The sequence below is a fragment of the Puma concolor genome, chromosome A1 (assembly GCF_028749965.1).
Source record: "Puma concolor isolate L17-30 chromosome A1, mPumCon1.1.hap2, whole genome shotgun sequence".
Lineage (NCBI taxonomy): Eukaryota > Metazoa > Chordata > Mammalia > Carnivora > Felidae > Puma > Puma concolor.
Genome location: NC_141667.1, coordinates 66,333,947 through 66,358,111, shown reverse-complemented (window position 1 = coordinate 66,358,111; position 24,165 = coordinate 66,333,947). Strand labels below are relative to the sequence as shown.

At 50.7% G+C, this 24,165-nt stretch overlaps 1 protein-coding gene and 1 pseudogene across 15 annotated transcripts; one reads left to right on the top strand and one right to left on the bottom strand.

The window, feature by feature from the left end:
• Positions 1-635: 635 nt before the first annotated feature.
• RNF44 (ring finger protein 44) lies at positions 636-17,427 on the top strand. Of its 14 annotated transcripts, XM_086674793.1 has the most exons (12): positions 636-719; positions 1,465-1,585; positions 11,762-11,913; positions 12,091-12,307; positions 12,730-12,897; positions 13,311-13,484; positions 13,584-13,745; positions 13,828-13,952; positions 14,268-14,355; positions 14,444-14,565; positions 14,684-14,783; positions 16,495-17,427. In XM_086674793.1, the coding sequence occupies exons 3-12, from the start codon at positions 11,807-11,809 to the stop codon at positions 16,585-16,587; spliced, it is 1,356 nt and encodes a 451-aa protein (XP_086530919.1). In that variant the 5' UTR covers positions 636-719; positions 1,465-1,585; positions 11,762-11,806; the 3' UTR covers positions 16,588-17,427. The 14 variants fall into 14 exon arrangements, with proteins under 14 accessions (XP_086530919.1, XP_086530692.1, XP_086530740.1 ...); XM_086674566.1 differs by lacking the exon at positions 636-719 and having other exon boundaries at positions 12,121-12,307; XM_086674614.1 differs by lacking the exon at positions 636-719 and having other exon boundaries at positions 12,121-12,307; positions 14,983-17,427.
• On the bottom strand, positions 16,589-22,429 carry LOC147584210 (mitochondrial import receptor subunit TOM7 homolog pseudogene; annotated as a pseudogene). Its single transcript, XR_015240308.1, has 3 exons — positions 20,700-22,429; positions 18,132-18,304; positions 16,589-16,778 (listed from the first exon to the last, which is right to left on the bottom strand). The product of XR_015240308.1 is annotated as a mitochondrial import receptor subunit TOM7 homolog pseudogene (transcript).
• Between the last annotated feature and the right edge of the window lie 1,736 nt (positions 22,430-24,165).

Here is a 24,165-nt window from a genome sequence, read left to right as displayed (position 1 = left end):
GGATCGGCTCCTGGGACCGGGGAATGCTGGGCCTGAGCAGGTAGCGGCCACGCTCTGCACCAGGCTGGCTGCAGAGATGGGCATATGCATCCTGTGGTCAGTGGAGTCTCCTAACGTCCCAAAAGAGGTATCAACGCTCCCAGTTCGAAGACGAGAAAATAGGCTCAGAGAATGGCCCAAAGCGGGAAACCAAGATCTGCTGACCCCAGTCTTTACTCTTTGTATACCGACCCTGCCCCCCTCAATCCGAGGCGGAAGCGAAGGTTCTTTGAACGGCCACGTTGTCGTGTTATCTTTCCCATTTCACAGACGAGGAGACAGAGTCTGTCACTCATCCAAGGTCACTCGGGCAGTAAGCGGGAGGCTGGGATGCCAGGCCTTGGGCGCTTTGCCCTTGCACGCCCTTTGCCGCCGGACGCCAAGGAGCGGGGCCTAGAGACGCCCCGCCCCCTCCCCCCTCCGCTCCCGCGCGCTTGGTGCAGTCCAGGTAGTTTCATACACGCGCGGGAGCGGGGGTGAAGCTGCGGAGCCGCCATAGGCCCCGCGCGCGCGCGCGCGCGCGCCCTGGGGGTGAGATCCGCAGACGGTTCCACTGCGCGGGGCCGGGGGGGGGGGGGGCGCGGCAGGCGGCTCTCGGGCCGCCGCGGGACCGACCCCGGGCTGCAACGGGGAGCGACTCGCCGGCCGCCGGGTTGGGGTGGAGCCCAGCCGCGGCCCAGGTAACGCCTGGCCCGGACCCTGCGCCAAGCGCCCCAGGCGCGAGGCCAGCGAGGACGGAGTGATAGGGGGCGGCCGCGGGCTGACAGAGTAGCGCAGGGACTTCCAGCGTGGCCTCTGCCTGCACCTGCAGGGCCGGAGCTCGCTACCCCGGGACCCGGAGCCAGAGCTGCTCCGCTCATCAGTCCGCCCGCTAGGTCCAAGTGTCCTAGTTTGGGGACCCCCTGGGAACTACAAGTCCCAGCGTGCCCTGCGCCCCGCACGTGACCCGATCGCCGCTCGACCCATCCCACCACCATCACCGGCGGGTTCCGGCTTCAGCGGGGGCACTGGCAGTAGGGGACGTGAGCTGAGGAGGTGCAGCAGTCCTTTGGTTTTGTAACGTCGGTCCCAAACATTTTACCAGCGCTCCTTGGGCCAGCCACTGGGGAGCCAGAGCTTCCCTAGCCCAGCCCTAGAGCGGCTGAGTGTCCGGGGAACCGACCACTGCAAACCCAGCGCCGTTGTTACAGCTTTCAGGATGTCAGAACGCCGAGGGGTCCAGAGAGGGTCTGTGTCTTGCCCAGGGTCACACAGCTTCCGCTGCCTGAGGATCACTAAACTCGAATCGAGCTGGTGGGGTGGGGGCTTCGGGGCGGCAGTGTGGGCAGGATGGGGGTAGGAAGCTGGCCCTCTCAGTAGGGGAGAAATAATAAGATGGAGGGAAAATGGGGAATTCGGTTGGACTCCTCTCCCTGGGTTTGCCAGGCGCCCGCACTCCTGCAGCCTCCGGTTTTCATCTCTGGACGATGTGATACTACCTGCTCCCACCTCTGCAGACCCTGGAAGTCACAGTGACCAGAAGTGCAGAGGGAAAGGAGTCAGAAAGGTGAGCCCTTTCCAACACCATACCCACAAAGCTCACACATTCAAGTGCAGACTCAGACTCAGAAAGTTGGGCGGGTACCGCGAAGATGCACACATAGAGCCACTATTGATTCACGGAGGTGCTCTCACCTCCGTTTTACACCTGGCCAAACGGAGCCTCAAAGAGGTGGTGACTTCCTCAAGCTCGAGGACCTAATAAGAGGCAGAGCCATGTTCCAAGCTCAGAGAGGCTGGCTTCACAGGTATTTAACCATCAGTGTATGCCTGTCCTCCTCAGTAGCCTATAGTAGATGAATAACAGTGGTGCACACTAAGTGCTCAGTAAATGTCATCTGTCACTAGGGTCATTGTTCTGATTTTACAGGTAAGACTGAGGTGGAGAGAAGCCAAATAACTGATCCGAGTCAAAGCCAGAGCCCCAGATCCAGGAATACCTTTACAGACACCCCATCCTCCCCCCATGTCCACAAACACTTCTTTTTAGGGGAGCCAAAGCTTGGAGCTCAGATGCGAGGGCGATGTGTTCGGGCATGACCTGAGCAGAGAGGACTTGGCAGGGAGCCCATCAGTCCCCACCCTGGGTTGTGAGGCTCTGGGCTCAGATCTCTGATGCTCTGTGGTAGCTAGGAGGTCTGCATCCTGAGCTGGCTCTACCAGGCTGTGCTGTGTGTCCCTGGGTGATCCCTCAATCTCTGTGTTCTGCAAACTCCACCTGGGAAGGCTATTGGGCCCTGTGTCTGGAGGAGGATTTGAGGGGTCCTAGAAGAAAGGAGTGGGGTGCTTTCTGACCCTGAGGGAGGAATGGAAGCAGCCAGCTGTCCAAGCTCTTGGCTGGCGGGGGGGGGGGGGGGGGAGGTCCCTCCCCACTTCTTCCTGCCAAAGTGGAATCCCTCGCATCTCAAGAGGAGGCTTGGGGGTGGAAGCTGGAAAGTAACATCCAGTGTTACACTAGGCACTAGGAGGCACTAGGATTTGAATCCTCTGCTGCTCATCCACCTTTGAGCCTCCATGGTCTACTCTTGCCTTTGGACATCTGTGCTTTTGCCTGTTGAGCAACCTTTCCGGACTCTGCTTTGGCATTTGTATTGGTTCTGGTGTGAGATTAGAATGTGATCGCAGGTTTGCCCCTTGATGGCTGAGGCATATCCCCTCACCCATTTCCTCATCTGCAAAACGCTGGCACCTAGCTCTTAGGTCATTGGGAGGACCAGTGAAAAGATGACTAGGATGGGACTTGCTTAGACTGTGCAGGGGACCCTAGAACTCTAATTTCTCCACAGAACCTCACTGCAGATGCTTGGGTCAAGAGTGAGCCACTCTGACCTGTGGCTTCTGGAGCCCACTGGGCCACACTTCCCCAGATCTGAGGCAAGGAGAGGCACTTCTTGAGCCACTTTCCTCAGCTGTGAGATGAAAACACAACCTGTCTTCAAGCGGGCAGGGGTGGAGTTGGGTGGAGTGATGAGAATGAGGCACACAGGTGTGCAGGCCACATCACCACATTGGGATTCCAGAGCAGAGGACCTGGGGGTTAACCTGAGGGGAGATTTCACAGGAAAACAGACTCGTGGCTTCTCTGGAAAATCTGGTAAAATTGAGCCTCCTTCCCACTTCCTCCAGAGTGATTCTGCATGTGCCCGGGAAGGTATTTCAGATCAGGAGGAGATGTGTTACTGGCCTCTGGCCGTGGGGGATCCCTGAGGGGCTGTGAGGATTTGCTGAGGGCCTCTCAGGGGAGTAAGACAGGGCAGGGTTTTCCTGGCCCTGTAGCATCAGAGTAAGAGTCAAGCCCAGAGCCCCTTCCTTGGGCATCCACCACCCAGTGTGAGCCAGCCCCTGCTGGGGTGGGGGAGCAGCCCCATGGAGACAGCTAATGCTGTCATGATGCAATGTGGTAGCAGTCTTGCTGTGTAATAAGGAAGCCAAAGCAGCTGACTGCCGGAAGACAGGTCAGGGGGGTTCCGAGGAGGCAGTCTTTGAGCTGAACTTCAAAGGTTGAGCAGGATTTTGCCAGAGGTAAGGGGTGATGATGTTTTAAGTAGAATTGTATAGTCAGAGGTTTAGTAGCTTTAAAGTACATGACTTGATTGTGGGTGAATGCTCTCTCAGGGTGGAGTGGCCTCACTGTTCTCAGTGTGGCCTTGGGCAAATCATTTCACTCCTTAGGCCTCGGATCCTCACCCATAAAATAAGGCCTTCCAATGAAGACTGGATGGTAGTGCATTTAAAAATTCTGGATCCCCTTAGACCAGAGGGGATTATGGAGACATGCAGCAAAATGACTGACAGGGCTGTGTGCGAATTAAATGGTATGAAGTGAAGGTTAGGGTAGGTCTAGGCCTGAGTCCAGAGATGAGGGAGTTCAGTACAAAATGGAGACCCCAGAGCTTCCTGTAAGAGGTGGGATGAGAACAGAGCTCCGAGGACAGAGAAGAAGAATAGACTGATAGAAAGGAAGAGGGAGGGTATCTCAGGCAGGGAAGGTCAGCGGGTGCACCATCATGGTTGTGGGAGAAGAACTGGGGAGAGGTGAGCCTGAAAGGGTGGGGGAAGTTTGTTAATTGTAGCCCAAAAGGCAGGCAGCAGGGAGCCATTGCAGGTTCTGTCCCTACAGAGGCAAGCAGGAGGGTGGTTTTTTCAACGTTTATTTATTTTTTTTGGGACAGAGAGAGACAGAGCATGAATGGGGGAGGGGCAGAGAGAGAGGGAGACACAGAATCGGAAACAGGCTCCAGGCTCTGAGCCATCAGCCCAGAGCCTGACGCGGGGCTCGAACTCACGGACCGCAAGATCGTGACCTGGCTGAAGTCGGACGCTTAACCGACTGCGCCACCCAGGCGCCCCAGCAGGAGGGTGGTTTTAACAATGTAGCATCTTCCAGTGAGGGAAAGATTTTCTAGTTGCTTTTACGTAGAAAAATAAAAGGTTGGGAGGGATATAGGAGAAGGGAGAGTTGATGATAAGGAAGTGGGTTAGAGAAAGGTATCACCGTGTACTTTCCCATTCATTATCAAGCATGCCTAGTTTTAACTGATGGATAGAGTTTGGCAGGTAACATCTATAGTACTGCATCACGAACTTGATCTCCTGTGCTTAGACATCTGCAAACCACCCCTGGGTACCATCTTCGTTGCGTTGCTGGCTGCATATCCACAGTGCTGTAACAGATTGTTGCTGGTCTAAACAACACTTGGATAAGCATCTCTGTTCCCCAAACCTCCTTCTGGATTGTTTCCATTGGATACCTTTCCTGAAGGGAGATTTTCTGACTTTAAGGGAACTGATGTTTTAATGCCTTTTTTTAAAGTATGTTTTTTAAGTTGTTAATGTTTATTTTTGAGAGAGAGTGACAGAGAGAGAGAATGTGAGCAGGGGAGGGGCAGACAGAGAGGAAGACAGAATTTGAAGCAGGTTCCAGGCTCTGAGCTGTCAGCACAGAGCCTGACGTGGGGCTCGAACTCGGACTGTGAGATCGTGACCTGAGCTGAAGTCAGACGCTTAACCAACTGAGCCACCCAGGCGCCCCTGTTTTAATGCTTTACAAGATTTAAAACATACCTTTACAGTAATTTTCTTCACGATTTTCTATAGGCTATATTGTACATGTTTTTTTCTCTTTCTTTATTTTTATTTTTTCATCATGAAGAGTGTACTCTTTAACCCCCATACCCTATTTCACCCATCCTCCTCCCCAAATTGTACAGGGTTTTTTAAAAAGGGCAAATGTCCACAAGCATATACAATAAAAAGTCTGTCCTCCTGACCCCATACTCTCTTCCAGTTTTCCCTGAGGACAGTTGTTAGTTCCTGTATATCCTTCCAAAAATATTCTATGGAGATATCATATATATCCAATTTCAGAAAAATTGATACATACTGTTACATTCTGTTCAGGAAATTGCTTTCAATTTTTATTTTTAAATTTGGGATTATGAAGTACACCAAAGAAGCATAGAAAATGACACCACCACACCTCCAGTAGGCCAACACAAAGGTTTAACAAATATTAACGTTTTGCACTGGCATCTTGTTTAGGGCTGTCTTGCAGGTGGCCCTATGTCAGTGCAGCCCCATGCAGAAGAGTCCAGTTATTGTTTATTGCACACATCATTCTTTTCGGCCTGTGCCCAGCTCTGGGATAGAGTATTACTGATTTTTATTCTTAAATAATCGATGTGGAGGCAATACCCTACTTTGTATAATGTCTGCCCCAGTATTATTAGGCAAAGGAGAACGAAGCTCGGTTTTGGTTTTAATTAAAATATCTGTTCAGCCACACTTCCTAGCTGTGTGACCTGGGGTGAGTGACGCCCCCCCCCCCCCCGCCTTGATTCTCTTTACCCCTCTGTAAAATGTCGTAGTCATCCCTCCGTCTCATCGCTGCTGGGAGAAGTACAGTGGAAAACTGAAGACTCCACTGGGCTTAGTTCCCCAATACCGTTAAAGACCTCCGCTGGGGAGACTAAGCTCTCATAGCCACGCGCTGAAAGCACCCAGAGCTCCCGACAACTGCGGCTCAAGCTTCAAACTGTTCCCCGCCCCTTTCCCGGGCCACACTGGGGGTGGGGCGGTTAAATGTCTATGTGACGTCAGCGCAAGCAGGACCAATCGCCCTGCCTCACAGGCGTTAGTTCGTTTGCCTGGGTTGCCCGCTATTGGTCCATTGGGCAATCCAGGCCCTCCCAGCTTTTTAAAGCTGCCGCGTAGTATAAACAAGGAGATGTAGGGCGGCCAGGCCATGATGTCATCGCGGCGCGGTAGCTCTTGGGGCTGACGTCATCTCCGGGGAGGTTGCCGACCCAAAGCTGTTAGAGCCTTCCTAACCTACTCGGGCTGGCTTAAGAGGCCGCTCCTGCCCCGTCGAAGGTCAGTCCCATTGCACTTCAGTGTCTCAGGCGGCGCCCTGTCCCGGAAGAGAAGACCATGACACAGTAAGTCCGGGCTGCGGCTCTCCTAGCGGTACTCATTTCTCCGGCAGGGAAACTGAGCCTCAGAGGCGCGAATGTTTCGCGAGTTTGCATATCAAGTTCGAGTTGCAGCCGGTTGGCCTTGCCCAACCCGGGGTCTCCCATCTTTAGCTCAGGCCATGTGGCCCCGCCCCTTGCCTGTGGTGACTGCGGTCACTTTAAGTGCGAAGGTGGGGGCAAGAAGGAGGTTTTAAAGAAAATCTGCCCTCAAGATGGCGTCCTATTAATCACGTGCCGAGTCGCCGCAAGTGATTGGCTCTCATGGCACCCGCGGGGCGGAGCTCTTGGCGGGGCTGCCGCGGGCAGCAGCCGGCTACTGTTTGCCGGAACCTCACGGCGCGCCCCCGCGAGCCCCCCTCCCGCCCGGCGCGCGACCCCGCCGCTTCGAATGTTGTGAATCAAATGTGGGGTTTGTTACATTCCGCTGCCGCCGCGGACAGTTCTTAAAGGGCCAGCGGCCCGCAGCTGCGCAAACCCGGCTGCGTCCTGCGCCGCCTCCCGCTCCCGGAGGGCCTGGGCTGAGGGAGGCAGACCGCGCGTGGGCCTCGCGAGGCAGACGCCGGCGGACCGACAACAAAGAAAGGGCCCCGGAAGGAGCTGTACTGCCCCCGGACCGGGGGGTGGGGAGGGGAGCACATTGTTCCGCAGGGCGGGGGCTCTTAAAGGGTCCAGGCAGCCCCCCCTCCCCCCTGCCCAGCTTGGCCGTCCTAGATCGGGAACAAAGGAGCCAACGTGTGGCCTGGCGGCCGAAGGTGAGTAGGGGCCAGAGCCCCAACTCCCTATTTCCGCATCCCTGGAACTCCTTCCTCTCTTCCCTGGGGCTGGGGGCTGTGGTGTAGCTGGCTCTGCAGGGGTTAATCACGGGCGGTCCGGAGGGGGACGGCGAGACCTCTAGAATCAAGGAGGATTACCACCACCACCTCCCCCTCCCGCAACCTCCCAAGGCCAGGTCGAGTCTCCCTTCTCCGGAGACTGAGTGTTGCGGTTGGAGAGGAAGGAGCCGCCCCCTCCCCCTGCCACCGCCACTTCCTTTGTTGTTGCTTTTGTCTCACGCCGAGCACATGGTCCGGGATTCTCGGCTCTTAAAGTCACAGCGCGCTGGCCCCAACGCCGCAGTCTGGCCTCCCGCCCCCCCATGCCCTTCCGAGCACGGCACAAAGGAGTGAGAGGAGGACGTGGGAGACCCCTCTTCGGGCGGGTGTCTACATCTCGGGCCCCACTATCCCCGGGTAAGGGAGGCTGAGTAAGCTCCCCAGAGCCCCGCAACCCGCATCGAGTTCGCGTTGAGGAGGGACCGGCCCCTCAGAACACTGGTTTCCCCTGCCCGCTAATGTGACCACCTGGTTTCTTGCGTCTTGTTTCTTCTGGCTTTATTTGGGCATTCTAAGAAGGGGAGATTTCCACCCCCATTTCACAGCTGTGACAACTGAGGCTCATGGAAGCAGAGAGATTTCCTTGATCAAGGTCATCTAGAGAACCTGGGCTGGCCAAGGACTCCTAGCCAGGAGCCTGATGGTCCTGCCCTCAGCTACCTCCAGGCAGCACATGTTGGGGAGCTCTGCTTGCCCACCAGGCAGTGGTGGCCTAGCCTGCCCCTTGGGGTGGAGGCGGCTTCTCATCCTGCCTGAGTCTACTCGTGCTCTCAGAGGCTGGCTTTGCTTAACAGCAAAAACAGCCCTTGTTCCTGCAAACATCACCCAGGGGCAAATGACTTGGCTGGGGCTCCCTAGACTAGGATTGGGATGGCTGTTTGGGGCCCTGGAAGTAGGGATTTGGCTACCTCCTGGGGGAGAGGGGTGGATGCAAAGTGTGGTTCCTGTTTCCAGGCAAGATTGGATTTAGGGATGGGACCCTCAAGACCCATTTGCCCAGACCTTAAGAGAGCACAGCACAGGACTGTGGAAAGACAGAGGAATTGATGAGGGTGGTTACCTGGCCACCCTTGCTGTTTGACCTTGAGCAAGTTGATAGCTCCATCTCTGGGCCTCACTTGCGTCACCACAATAGTGTTAGTCATGGGTGCCTGAAACAGAAAACTCTTGAGATCCCCTTTAGGGACTGGAAAAAGAGACTTGGGATAAGGTGGTTATTGGGGATACTGATGCTAATGAGAGAGTCAGGAGTTGGGGGCCTAGAGGGCTAGCCAGGCAAGACTAGTTCTGTTTCTCTGGCTTTGTGAGCTAGAGTAAGTTACTTCCTTTCTCCATGTCTCAGTTTCCTCAACTGTGAAGTGGGTGTGTCCCCTCTGTACAACTTGTGTTCTTGGTAGGACTTCCAAGAACCAGGTGCCCCTCACTTGCCAGCTGGAGTTTTCCCCTAGGGAGGCACATTTCCCAGCTAGCACTTAGAGCGCTTGAAGTGGCATCTCATTTTTGCTTATGAGCCAGAGTCAGCTAGGAGGTCAGCCTATCTTAATTTCTGATAGTGATCATTCACACCTGAGCTTTGCAAATCACCTCTGCCCTTGAGCAGTCCTTGCCAGTCCATTGGGAAGTGGTTATTGGGCTGTTCCTATTTTATAGGCGAAGGAGCTGAGGCTCAGAGAGGGGAAGCGATGTGTCCAAGACTCTGGCCAGAAGTTGGGGTATCATGTGTAAGAATGCAAGGGTTGATGCTTTCATCTTTGGCACCATCATCTACAGCTGGAGGCCCTTCTGTCTGCTGATCTGGTTTCTCAGCTCCTTGCCACTTACCTTTCCTGAGGAATGGGTGTTTTTGAAGGGGCTGGCCACAGAGAAGATTCCCATGTACCTGGGCCTCTGTGGCATCCACACCCCCCAGAGCTCAGCAGGGCAGCCTGGCACAAGAGGAACCATTGAAGCCACTGCCTGGATCATGTCCCAGTGCACTCACAACTCTGGCTGACAGGCCTTGGACCTCACCTCTCTGAGCCTCAGTGTCCTTATGAGGGTTGCTATGAGGACTCAAGATGACACATGCGAGGTGTCATAGTTATTATTGTTAATATTCCTCATCAATAGGACTGTGGGCTCCCAGGATCTCTGAGGTCCATTAGAGCACAGGTTCCCAAACCTGGCTGTGTTGTAGAAACTGCTTGTGAATTTGATAGAAAATCTAGGTGTCCTTGTTCCCCAGCCTCCAAAGATTCTGATCCAGAAGGTCTGGAGTAGCCTAGGAGTTTATTGTTTCAGATATTTGGGGGGTTTACTCTGAGTCTCTCTTGGCCTTTGTTTGCTAGGCTGGATTGTCAGCAAGAATCAGGAAGGCTGTGTGTGTAAGGCTGTGCCCTTGGCCCACACCAGGGGTTACAAACCTAGTTACCTATGGTGGGCAGGTAGGGAATGGGCCTGGGGTGGCCTGGGGGGAAAGCTCATGCATGCTCTGAGTGAGGGCGCCAAGCAGAAATGAGGGCCTAATGGAACCAGATTGTCTCTTTTTTTTTTTTTTCCTTTCAGGGAAGGCCAGATTTTTATATAATCTCCCAATTGAAAAAAATTTTTTAATGTTTATTTTTGAGGGGTGGGGAGGGGCAGAGAAAGAGGGAGACACAGAATCCAAAGCAGGCTCCAGGCTCTGATCTGTCAGCACAAAGCCCAACATGGGGCTCGAACTCACTAACTGTGAGATCATGACTTCAGCCAAAGTTGGACACTTAACCGACTGAGCCACCCAGGCACCCCTGTAATCTCCCAATTTTTAATCATGGGCACCAACTTCATTGTTGGTAGACTGTGGCCTTGGACCTGTGTGATTGGCTTTCTAGTGTACATTTCCCAGATCAGTGTTGAACACAAGCTGGTCACTGGGCCCTGCCTGCCTTTCTGCCAAGTGCCAGAACTCAAGTTAGATGGGAGAAGTGTGAATTACAGCTCTTAACACTTCCTGGCTGTGGCCTTGGCCAGGCGCTGCCCTAGCAAGTGAAGAGCTTCCTCTGCAGGCTGGTTTTTTGCAATTTAGGGCCCAGGCTTGTAAAGCTTAGCACAGAGGAAATGTTCTTGCCACTGTTGGCAGGAAAAAACAAAATGTTGAGGGTGTTGTGTTGGTACACTGGCTCCCAAGCTGTGTCAGCAGGGAGGCAACACTGAAAGCTGGGTATCAGAGAACTCACCACAACCCTGGGTATCAGAGATGCATAGGAGTTTTGTCAGATGGAGAAGGGGTGGCTAGAGGGGGCCTTCCTGTGGCAGGAACAGCAAAGGGCTGGTCCTATTTGATGCAACCTTCGGCTTTGCAGGGCCTGATAGGTTCCAGCATTCTCTCTGCCAGGGCCTCATCCCAGTGTCTGGAGTAAATAAATTGTGGCCCTGCAGCTTATCCCACTTGGACCCCCAACTCCTACCAGAGAGGAGACCTGCCCCACCCCTTTCCCTCCCAACTTCCTCCTTTAGGTTCTCAGTTCCCCTTTTTTCTCAGCAAGCCCCACCTCCACTCGAGGGCTGTGTTATGCCCCCAGAGCAAGGGCTTGCTGTATGCCAGACCCACCCATCCACCAGTGGCCACTTCCTTCATCACCTCCTGTGAAGCCCTTGGGCTGGACCCCTCCCTGCTGGCAGCAGGGTGCAGTGAGAGGCTTGTGGCCAGCTCACCTCCCAGCTTTGAACACTTGGCCAAGTCTCTTCCTCTCTGTGAACCTCAGTCTTCTCTTTCTTGAAATGGAGCTGACAGTGCCTTCCTTAAAGAGTAAATAAAGTCACATGTGGGTAGACACTGCAGGAGCTGGTTATGGAAAGATAGAAAACTAACTTGAATTTGGAGCCCCTGAGGGCAGGAACCAGGTCAGAACCTCTTACCTGGCAATACTGGAAAGAGAAAGCCTGATTGGAATTGATCCCGAGCCACCCCAGTAGAAGGGAGGAAGCTGGAGTGCCCTCCCAGGAACCCCAGCTTCCTGGAGATTGAAGTTGTAGACCTCCACACCAGGACAAGGTGCCCTGGGAACCCTAGTGTGAGGGAACCATGCTGGCCAGCCCTCTGAACTCACCACAACTCTGAATGGGAACTTGACCCCATTTCATAGAGCAGGAAACTGAGGCCTGGGCTCCGTGTCCCTGATCTGTCATCGCTAAACCCCAGTGCCAAGAAGGCCAGACCCAGACAGAGTACACACTACACGTGGAGCACAGGGTGTGATGGGCATCTGTGGCCCCTGGAATTGGACTCCTGAGATTTGATTCTGTCTCTGCCGTCCCTAATGGGGCAAGTGACTGGACTTCTTTGTGCCTCAGTTTGTTTATCTGTTTGCCTCCTAGGGTTGTGAGCCCTGGCCCAGCCCCTCTACCCCTGTGCCACCCCTGATGCGACCATGGGCTCTGGCAGTGACTAGGTGGCCACCCTCTGCCCCTGTGGGTCAGCGGCAATTCTCTGTAGGACCCAGCAGTACCCCGGGCCAGCTCCGGGGAAGGTAGGAAGGAACCTCCTAGTCCTGCAGAGCCTAGAGCCCCTGGTGCTGGGGCTGTCAGCTTGGGTTGGGGAATAGGGGCTGGGAGGGTGGGGCATAGGGCCCTGAGCTTTCTTCCTTCCCCAGTGGGTAGTGACCTTGGCTTCTCTCCATGCTCTCTGAATGAGTGGCTCCCCTCAGTCCTACTGGGGCCTCCTCTCTGTGGTGCAGCCCCAGCCGCGAGGGCCCCCTGGCCAGCCTGCCTGCCCAGGATGAGCACTTACCCTCCCAGCAGCCACCGTCCCGACCACACCTCCCTGTAGAGGAGCACCGAGCCTCGGCTCCTGCCGGCAGGAGCCCCCGAATGCTGCACCCAGCCTCTCAGCAGAGCCCGTTCATGGTTGATCTCCACGAGCAGGTAGGCAGAACACCCTTCACCTGTTTCCCCACCCTGCGGGCCCCTCCCCACCAGTCTCTAGCAAACCTGTCTGAGGACCAGAGATAGTGGAGCCCTGATTGCACTTTCCTTAACTCATTGCATGTTCAGTGAGGCATTATTAGCCCTGTTTTACAGGCTGGTAAATCGAGGCCCAGAGAAGGAAAGGGCCGCCTTTGGGACTACACAGTGGATGAGTGGTTGAGCTGGAAGCCCCTCCCAGGTTTCCCAGAGGGTTCTCTCTGCCCTTTAGGGCTTGGGGCAGGGGGACAGCCAGGTCTGTACCTAGGTAGGACCCCACTAGGGAAGGGAAGGGAGCTGGTCCAGCAGGGTTTTCTCATTTAGGGGCAGCAGCATGGCCAGGTTTCCTCCCTACAGTTCTTGGGTTTTCTGTCCACCCACAGGTGCACCAGGGACCCGTCCCTCTGTCCTACACAGTCACCACAGTGACGACCCAAGGCTTCCCCTTGCCTACAGGCCAACACATCCCTGGCTGCAGTGCCCAGCAGCTCCCAGCATGCTCCGTGATGTTCAGCGGGCAGCACTACCCCCTCTGCTGCCTCCCACCCCCGGTGAGTGAGTGCTTTCACCTCCTTCCCCACTACTACCTGAAAGCCTCAGACACAGGCCAGCAGTAGAAGCAAGCCAAGTTTATGATAGCCATCAAGGCTATCAGAGCATCTGCCCAGTTCCAGGCCCCAACACTGTTCAGAAAAGCATGTGTGTGCTCATGTACAGTTAGCACCTGGGGTTTAGGGATCTTCCTGCACCCCAGTACCTGCCTTTTGGTTTGGAATTGTTAACTAAGGGCCTTAAGAGTGTAGTGTCCTAAGTGGCCTCTAGCAGGGATGGGATGGTCCATAGGGCTTCTGTGGGGACCTCTCAATGAATGGAATTGCTCCTGGTTCTCAGCACAAGCATAGCCCCAACCCAGAGCCTAGAAGAACACTCTACAGTACACCCCCCACGCCCCCTCTCTTGGCAGCTGATCCAGGCGTGTACCATGCAGCAGCTCCCTGTGCCCTATCAGGCCTACCCCCACCTCATCTCCAGTGACCACTACATCCTGCACCCCCCACCGCCAGCTCCACACCCCCAGCCTGCCCACATGGCACCTCTTGGGCAGTTTGTATCGCTGCAGGCCCAGCATCCACGTATGGTGAGTCTGGGCGATGGGTTTGATGCTATAGGGCATGGTATGGGGGGGCGGGGCTTCCCTTGTTGCTGACTCTGGCTGACCCACCCTTGCCTCTTCCAGCCCCTGCAGCGGCTTGACAATGATGTGGACCTTCGGGGGGACCAGCATCCCCTGGGGAGCTTTACCTACTCCACCTCTGCCCCAGGCCCAGCCCTGTCCCCATCTATGCCCCTGCACTACCTGCCCCATGATCCACTGCACCAGGAGCTGTCCTTTGGTGTGGTAAGTAGCACCCCACCCAGACTCTAGGGCGATCAGGAGACAGGCCCACTGGTCTGATCTGCACCTGGCACCCCTCTCACAGCCATATTCCCACATGATGCCTCGGAGACTGAGCACCCAGAGATACCGCCTGCAACAGCCGCTGCCCCCGCCACCCCCACCGCCACCCCCGCCACCGTATTACCCCAGCTTCCTGCCCTACTTCCTGTAAGTACCAGCACATCTGCCCCAGAGCCCTGGTGCTCTGGTCTCCTGGGGCCTCCAGTTGTTGGACCCAAACATAGCCCTAGGAGGTACCCAGGACCTCTGAAGCCATCTGGCATTCCCACCAAACCACACATACTCTCAGCACCCACCAGCTGGGTTCCTTGCTCTCCTATAATGTCCTGGGACAAACACTGGAGCCCTGGTGTGAATGGTGCAGAGCTCTGGGCTTTGTTTCACGGAGGGAGTCGGGAGCAGCTCTGCACCCCCTACACCTACTGACCTTGACCCTGGGTCCCCCACACCTGTCTCCCCTAGCTCGATGCTGCCAATGTCACCAACAGCAATGGGGCCCACCATCAGCCTGGATCTCGACGTGGATGATGTGGAGATGGAGAACTATGAGGTCCCGTGGAGCACTGTCCTGGGAGGTAGGAGCTTGGGGGACCTCTGGCCTTGAGCACTAATGACCCTACCCTCCTGTCTGTATCCAGGCCCTCCTGAATCTGGCAGAGCGGCTAGGAGATGCGAAGCCCCGAGGCCTCACCAAAGCGGACATCGAGCAGCTCCCATCGTACCGCTTTAACCCAGACAGCCATCAGTCAGAGCAGACACTGTGAGTACTGTGCCCCTGTCTCCTCCAGGGGGACCCCTTCCTCCAGGGGACTTTGTGCTACGTAGTGAGCCTCCCTCTGCTGTTAGTGTGGAAGTAACACTCAGTGCCCTCCTTCTAGATGTGTTGTCTGCTTCAGTGACTTCGAGGCACGGCAGCTGCTCCGAGTCCTCCCCTGCAACCACGAGTTCCACACCAAGTGTGTCGATAAGTGGTTAAAGGTAACGCAGCCCAGGCCAGATCCTGGGTATTCCTCATGTGGTGAGGGAGGTGGGTGGACCTTGGAGGGTTTCCCCCCTTATCCTTGTCATCACCCAGAAGTTGAGGCTCTGTTCAGGGGTCAAGTCCCAGAAGTAGAATAGACCCAGCTGAGGTGGGGGACAGGCAAGAGTGGAGCCTGATGTGTGCCTGCTCCCCCAGGCCAACCGGACGTGTCCCATTTGCCGGGCCGACGCCTCCGAGGTGCCCAGGGAGGCTGAGTGAGGCCCACAGCTGCCCAGGATAACCCTGCCCGAAGCTCTGGAAGCTCGGGTTGGGGGGACCTGGGGAGGACGGGGAGGGAGTGGCTCAGGCCTGCCCCGTCATTCCCGCCTGCATCTCCAGAGCTGGTGCCAGGGTCAGCCCCGAGAGAAGCCCCTGCAATAAGCCCCTGCATTTGCCAAGCTCCAAAGACTCCTGCCCCGATATGCCTGCCAGTCTGCCCACCACGGAGCTGCCTGAGTGTCTCTAACTCAGTCTCCCTCCTGTTTGCCCTCAAGTCCGTCTCCTTTACCTGCCAGCCCTGGGAGCCAGGAGTCCATCCCCCACCCCAGTGCAGCTGGGGGAGATCCTCAGCCCCAGGGTGGGCAAAGGGAGCTCCATCCTGGGTTGCCTGGTCTCTTGCACTGAAATGGTGTGCCATCTGACTGGGTGGCACTGACAGGTGTGTGGACAGATGGTGGCATGAGGCCATTTCCTGAGCACCCCAGGCCTGGGTCCTCCTGCCTTGACCCCAGACAGATTCAGGCAGCCAGCCCCACGCAGGCTGCTGTGAGGGGTGGGTCTGGCTCCCTCAAGGACTGTCACCCCAGTCACAACATTCCAGCCCCACCCCCAGGCTGGAGGGCATCAGAGCCAGCCTCCTGAGCAGGTGGGAGACAGGCTCTGAGCTGAGGTGGCATGTATCTTGAGGGGGCCTGGGCCATGCAGGGGAGAGTGACCTCCTGTGTTCCTCATGGCCACCCCTCCCTGGCATTGATGGGGGCCAGACCCATGCCCAATCTCCCCTCTCTGTTGTTTTGCATGAACGTGAGGAGCAGTTTTTATTTATTCATTTGGCCCAAAATCGCGTGTAGGATTTGGGGGTGTGGATTTTTAAACAATTTATTTTCTTTTGGTTTAATGGGGGGATACAGGGACCAACCAGGACCAAGTGCCCAGGGGGCCGGGAATGGTCTGGTGGTGCCGCCTGGTCTGCATGCATGCGTGCGGCTGGGGCTGGGCTGGGCGGCTGGCGGTCACGGGTGGGGTTGGGGGGTGGTCTGTGCTCAGCTGATAACTGCCATGCACTGTACTGCACACGTCCCCAGAGCCTACCGGGACCGTACGCTTTTCAGGGCATTTCTCCCTCCAGCCAGGGCCCATCTCCCATCTGACTGGGCGAGTCTCCTCCTAGGAAGTCCCAGGAGGACAGGGACCAGGGAGGGCGTGGATCCCACCTCCAGGGGCCCCCTCCCAGCCTGAGCCCTGCCCTCCAAGGTCTGGAGGAGGCCCCCTGTAGGGTCTGGCTGAGCTCCCACCTTCTCCCTCCCTGGTCCCGTTCCTTTCCCGTCCTACCCCTAGCTGGGGTTGCTGCCCCTGAACGAACCGCGTGTGGGGCCGGCACATCCTAGCAGGCAGCCCCTGGCGCCTGCTGCCTCAGGGATGCTCCAACCACCCTCGTTCTCCCCGCAGCGGCCCTGGCTCCCTGCGTCCCCTCAGCCTGCCATGGGGCCCCATCAGCCTGGCCCCACCCCCGTGGAGAACCCAAAGTCTTACTGTATATAACTCCAGGTGACGTTTCTATATTTATAGCAGTGTTGAAACCCCACGTGTTTTACACAGAGAACCACCCTCTCCAAACCCCCCCTCCCTTTCCCACCCCAACAAAAGGTTTTCAGAATCCTTAAGGTTCCTGGGGCAGGCGGAAACAGGCTCTCGGATTGTGTGTCGGCTGCAGCAATGATTCCAACGAGCAGCTATGGGGGGGGAACACAACATTAAAAAAAAAAAATCATTAAAAAAAGATTTATAAACAATTATTTAGGATGTTTGTGATTTGCCGACCTTGCTATAGATGCCATGTTACCAATGATTTCCTGTGGTGGGGGCTTGTCATTGTTTACTCTTTTATTTACCAACTTCTGGCCTAGGCATGACAGTGGGCACCATCCCCCAGCCCTGGCTGGGCCCAGCACCTGTGTTCTGTGTTAGAAAGGTTTTATATATATATATATATACATATATATATATATACATATATATAAAAATATATGTAATTGGGGGGGCCCTGTTCCTTGCACATTTTACAGTTACCTCATTTTTCCCATGTATGTATTTGAGAAAATGCTAATATATAGAGAAAAAAATGGTTCTTAAAGCTTAAATGTGTGGTTTTTTCCATTCCATTGGATTCACATTGGTTTGTAGCATTTAACATAACTAGTATGTTGTATTATATATATGTGTATACTGATTGAAATTTTTAACAGATTTGTACTTTTTTTAAAATGAAAGTTGCTAGTTCTGCTTGACCAAGTAGTGCAATCATTATTTTTTTTAATATTGTTGCTGATTTCAGAGGGATATTCACTAATAAATGTATGATGTATATCAAGTATTGCCCAAGCTGCCTTTGGCTACCTGTGTTCTTTTGGTGGGAAGTGGGGGTAATAATGTCGGTCTGAGAGTGGGTAGGGGATAGGGATAAGGTGGGCAGAAAAGACTGTTCTGTGCTGTGGCACCTTGGGGGTACCTCCTGATCAAGAAGGTCTGCCAAGCCAGGTTAGTGATGACATTGTGGGCCATCTGCTTCACACTCAAATTAGGCAGGATTCTGTTGACAAGTGGCAGAATTCCATCTAACTGGTTAAGGCACTTGGTCTGTCATTTAAATTTTGGAGGTAGGTTCTGCCTCAAGCATGACTGAATCGGGCTCAGGCATAGTATAAGGAACCAAGACCTCCCCTCATTTTACAAGTTTGTTTTGAAGGAGCTGTTTCTGTGTGGTAGTTCTTGGTAGCTCTAGCTCCATTTCTTCTAGTTTAGCGTAATTCCAGGGGAAAACCATTTTCCCCAAAAAATTCTAATGGGATTTCTGGGATGGAGTCATTAGACGCAACTTGAATTATGAGTGCATCCCTGAGCCATTTGCTACCGTCTCAGGGAGCTACAACAGCATGATTGGCCTGGCTTGCATTACATACTCTCCCACCCACAGGCCCTACTCGGACTACGTGGACTTGAGTCCCTCATCCTCAGGCTCAGTGGGGACAAGGGGCTTGAGAACCACCCAAGAGACCAGGTTGGTAATGCAGTTGCATTCCTCTTACCCATGATGGTGTATGGTGCTGCAGGGTTATCAGCTGACTTGTTAGCATGTCAAAGCAACATGGTCTGGAGCAGGAACAGTGGGCTGGGGTCAGGAGACCCAGGATCTGGTATCTGTGTGATGCCACTATCTGTAGCCTTGGTCAGGTCACTTTCCTTTCAGCTTCTGGATCATCTGCAAAATAAGGGACAATCAATTCAGTGGTTCCCTATGTCCGTTTCAGAAAATGTGCTTTGGGAGTGTGTGTGTGTGTGTGTGTGTGGCCGGGGGGTTGGTTAAGAAGGGCTCTGTGGTTAAATAAGTTTGGGAAATTCCACACTAAAGGGTAACAGGAGCCTATATTGCAGGGCTTCTCTGAGCCTTGGCTATGCTGATGTGTTATAAGCTTCCAGGAAGTACTTCCTATGAGCAGTACTTCCTACATTTAGCTTGTTTGGCTACGGGCAATGTTCAAGTTGCATTTGCTGGAGTACACTGGGAAGTGCTGGACTAGACCAGTGGTAGCAATAGCAACTGAGTTCCCAGGGCCCTAGTCTGAAGTCTAGGGAAGTTGCTAGACTTTTTTCAATATTTCAAAAAACCTGTGGGGGAAAAAATAAAAACATGAACTTACCAGTTGATGCAAAAAAAATCAAAACAAAAAAATACACCAAAATTCAACAGTTATGATAAAAACAACAACAACAACAACAACTCAGCAAGCTAGAAATAGAGGGTAACTTCAATGGGATAAATAGCATCCACAAAAAACCCAACAGCTAACCATATGTAATGGTGTGAAAGACTAGGTGCTTCCCCCTTGAGGTCAGGACTAGGCAAGGTTATCCACTCTTCACTACTTGTATTCAACATCACACAGAAAGTCCTAGCCAGCACACTGAGATATGGCAAGAAAAAGGAAATAATATTAAGCCTACAGATTGAAAAGAAAATTGTCCCTGTTTGGAGATTTGACAACCTATAAATTATCAAGATCTCATGGAGATTTTAAAAATCCCAAGGAATATACAAAAAAACTAGAAATGAATTCATCAAGTCATAGATTACAAGATGAATATATAAAAATTATATTCTACATAGTAGCAGTGAACACATGAAAATCAAAATTTGAAACACAATGGTACTATATAATCACTCAAGAGATATGAAACATATACATCTAACAAAACGTGTTATGAGATTTATATGTTGAAAATTACAAAACACTAGATGAAAGAAATCAAAGATCTACATAAATAGAGAAACATGTCATGTTCTTGGATTAGAAGACTTGGCAGTAGGAAGGATACTATTTCTTCCCATATTAACCTGTGAGTTTAATGCAATTCCTATCAAAATTCTGGCAGTTTGTTTTGAGATAGACATTCTTACTTCAACATGCATATGAAAGGCAAAGAAATAAGTAGCAAAGACAACCTTGAAAAAACAAGAATAAAGTGAGAAGAATCACTCTACCTGATTTGAAGAGTTACTGAAGAGCCACATTAAAACAACACGGTAGAGGGATAAACAAGTAGATCAATGGGACAGAATAAAGATCCCTGGAACAGACCCTGTACAAGTATGACCAACTAATTTTTGAGCATTCAACGAAGGATAGTCTTTTCAACAAATACTACTGGAATAGCTGAACATCCATAAAAAGTAAGAAAGAATCTTGCCTTAAGTCACAACACAAAAATGAACTGAAAATGGATCATTGATTTAAAGGTAAAACAAAGCTAGAAAACTTTTAGAAGAAAACAAGTGAAAATCTTCACTACGACCTAGGGCTTGGTGAAGAGATCTTAGACATGACACCAAAAGCAATACATGAAAGGGGGGGGGAAAATGATAAATTGGACTTGACCAGAAATTAAATGCTTAATTTACAAGTAACATATCTGAAAAATGACTCATGTCAGATATATAAAGAACTTTTAAAACTCAAGACAGGGGCGCCTGGGTGGCGCAGTCGGTTAAGCGTCCGACTTCAGCCAGGTCACGATCTCGCGGTCCGTGAGTTCGAGCCCCGCGTCGGGCTCTGGGCTGATGGCTCAGAGCCTGGAGCCTGTTTCCGATTCTGTGTCTCCCTCTCTCTCTGCCCCTCCCCCGTTCATGCTCTGTCTCTCTCTGTCCCAAAAATAAATAAACGTTGAAAAAAAAAAAATTTTAAAAAAATAAAATAAAATAAAACTCAAGACAATCCAATTAGAACATGGGCAAAAGACATGAAAGGACACATTGAACAAAGAGCATATTTCATTTGTTCAACATCATAAGCTATTAGGGAAATGCAAATTCAACTACAATAAGATCATTACACACCTGTAAAAAAAATAATAAATAGTGACAATATCAAATTCTGGTAAGGATGCAGGGACATTGGATTTCTCATACATTGCTCTCATACAGCCACTCTAGAATACAGTTTGGCAAGTTTTTTTTTTAACATTTATTTTGACACAATCTATCATAAGTAAATAGAGGTTCCACTCTGCCACAGATGCATCTGTGAAGAGTCCTGTGCCATTCAACTGATGATCATCTAAATAGTGTCCCATCTTTTTATCTCAGTCACAGCACATACCTTCCATGTTATTTCTGTCCATTAATTGCTTCCAAACCCAGATGACCAATATAGTTCCTTATCCCTTAAGAAAGCTCAACATGATTGGTTCAGGCATTCCAGGATTTGCACCCCCCTTAAATTGCAGGTAAATCATGAGAGGAATAACACTCCAGTGGGTGGCAAATTGGCTACCCTTGAAGAGCTATGCAGCCCCTGCTTGGCCTCTTTGCTCAGCTTCACCATGGCAACAGCCTGGCAGTTTCCTATAAAACTAAACTTACTTACTAAATGACCCAGCACTCCTGGGCATTTATCCCAGAAAAATGAAAACATGTCCACACAAAAGCACGTACACAAATGTTCACAGCTGCTTTCTTCGTAATAGGGGAACAACTTAAATATCCTTCAATGAGCAAATGGTTGAATTATGACCCATCCAGATCATGGAATACTACTTAGCAATAAAAGAAAGAAACTCAGGGTGCCTGGCTGGCTCAGTTGGTGGAGCTTGTGACTCTTGATCTCAAGGTCATGAGTTCAAGCCCTACATTGGGCGTAGAGCTCACTTAAGAAAAGAAACAAACTATTGATACATGCAACAACTTGGATGGATCTCAAGGGAATTATACTGAGTGAAAAAAAGCCAATCACTAAGGTGACATATCTATCCATTTTTATAACATTATCAAAATGACAACATTAGAGAGATGGAGAATAGATTAGTGGTTGCCGGGGTTAGGGATGGTGGAATAAGGGTGTGTGTGTCTCACTTATAAAAGAGTAGCAGGGGTAAGATCTTTGTGGTAATGCAACAAAGATTGCTTCTTGATTATGGTGTGGTTACATGAATTTATACAAATGATAAAACTGGCAACTGCCCCCCCCCACACACACACATGCACAAATATGTATATGTAAAACTGGTGAAATCTGTGGATATTACCAATGTCAGTTTGCTGGTTTATATAAGAGGTTATCATTGAGGGAAACTAAGGGTTAAATAAGACCTTTTTGTAATAGTTTTACAACTTCCCATAAATCTATATTTATTTCAAAATAAAAAGTAAAAAAAAAAAGCCTGTGGGAAATGGATAAATTATGACATTATGAATCAGATTAAAATCCTATCATTTTTGCACTACACATAGAAAATCCTAAAGACTCTACCAAAAACTACTAAAAATAATAAAAAAATTAAGTGACAGGATACAAAATTAACACCCAGAAATTGGTGGCGTTCCTATACGCTAATAATGAAGTAGAAGAAAGAGAAATTATGAAAACAATGCTATTTACAATTGTACCAAAAAGAACAAAATACCTAGGAATAAACTTAACCAAAGAGGTGAAAGAACGATCTCTGAAAACTATAAAACACAAATGAAAGAAATTGAAGATGACAAAAACAAATGGATTGGAAGAATATTATTAAAATTCCCATATTACCCAAAGTAATTTACAGATTCAATGCAATCCCTATCAAAATACCAACAACAGTTTTCTTTTTTTAACATTCTTAATTTTTTAATTTTATTTTAATGTTTATTTATTTTTGAGAGAGAGAGGCAGAGACAGAGGGAGACACAGAATCCAAAACAGGCTCCAGGCTCTGAGCTGTCAGAACAGAGCCCGACGCGGGGCTCACACTCACAAAACTGTGAGATCATGACCTGAGCCAAAGTTGGACGCCCAACTGACTGAGCCACCCAGGTGCCCCTTCTTCTTCTTTTTTTTTTTTTTTTTTTTTTTTTTTTGTATTTTAAGAGAGTGAGAGAGTGAGCAGGGAGAGGGGAAGAGGGAGAGAGAAAGAATCTTAAACATGGGACTGGATCCCTCAACCCTGGGATCATGACCTGAGCTGAAATCAATAGTCGGACACTAAACCAACTGAGTCACCAGGTGCCCCACCAACAGCACCTAAAAAAACAAAACAAAACAAAACAAAAAACTAGAACATATATTACTAAAATTTGTATGGAACCACAGAAGGCCCTGGATAGCCAAAGCAATCTTGAGAAGGAAGAACAAAGCTGGAGATATCACAAGTCCAGATTTCAAGATATAGTACAAAGCTGTAGTAATGAAAACATTATAGTGCTGGCACAAAAATAGACACATATTTTTCTCAGTGGAACAGAAGACCCCAGAAATAAACCCACAATTATATAGTCAATTAATCTATGACAAAGGAGGCAAGAACATACAATAGGGAAAAGACAGTCTCTTTAATAAATGGACAAACTGGACAGCTACATGCAAAAGAATGAAGTTAGACCACTTTCTAACACCATGTACAAAAATAAACTTGAAATGGATTCAAGAACTAAATATGAAACCTAAAACCACAGGGACACCTGGGTGGCTCAGTTGGTTGAGTGTCTGACTTTGACTCAGGTCATGATCTCACAGCTTGTGGGTTCAAGACCCACATCGGGCTCTGTGCTGACAGCTCAGAGCCTGGAGCCTGTTCCAGATTCTGTGTCTCCGTCTTTTTCTGACCCTCCCCCCCACCCCACCCCCATGCTCTCTCTGTCTCTGTCTCTGTCTCCCTCTCAAAAATAAACATTAAAAAAAGTTTTTTTAAAATACATAAAACAAAAGAAACCTAAAACCATAAAAAGCTAGAAGAGGAAACAGGCAGTAATTTTTCTGACATCAGCCATAGCAACAGTTTTTCAGATGTCTCCTGAGGCAAGGGAAACCGAAGCAAAAATAAACTATTGAGACCACATCAAAATAAAAAGCTTTTGTCCAGGAAAGGAAACCATCAACAAAATAAAAAGACAACCTACTGAATGGGAGAAGATATTTACAAATGATATATCTGATAAGGGGTTAACATCTAAAATATATAAACAACTTATTCAACTCATCACAACAGCAACAACAATAAAACTGAGTAAAAAATGGGCAGAGGACCTGAATAGACATTTTTCCAAAGACGACCTACAGATGACCAACAAACACATGAAAAGATGCTTAACATCACTAATCATCAAGGAAATGCGAATCAAAACTACAATGAAGTATCACCTTACACCAGTTAGAAAGGCTAAAATCAAAATGACAAGAAACTAGTGTGGGCAAGAATGTGGAGAAAAAGGAACTGTTGGTGGGAATGTCAACTGGTACAGCCACCGTGGGAAACAATATGGATGGACCTAGAGGGTATCAGACTGAGTGAAATAAGTCAGACTGAGAAAGACAAATACCATAGGATTCCGCTCATAAATAGAATCTAAAAAAATGTATTAAAAATTATTAAAAAGCAGACCTATAAATACAGAGAACAAATTGATGGTTGCCATAGGAGGAGGTGGGGGGGGGTTCAGCAAAATGGGTAAAGGGAAGAGGGAGATACAGTCTTCCAGTTATGCAATGAATAAGTCACAGGAATAACAGGCACAGCATACAGAATACAGTGAATGATATTGTAATAGCAATGTAATGGAACAAGTGGTAGCTACATTTGTAGTGAACATGG

Bases quoted from the DNA above. Each gene is read 5' to 3' on its own strand.
- RNF44 (XM_086674793.1), top strand. From the start codon at position 11,807: ATGCGACCATGGGCTCTGGCAGTGACTAGGTGGCCACCCTCTGCCCCT. The intron at 13,953-14,267 runs GTAAGTACCAGC...TGTCTCCCCTAG, and splicing joins AGCTTCCTGCCCTACTTCCT to CTCGATGCTGCCAATGTCAC. The intron at 14,356-14,443 runs GTCCCGTGGAGC...GTCTGTATCCAG, and splicing joins TGGAGATGGAGAACTATGAG to GCCCTCCTGAATCTGGCAGA.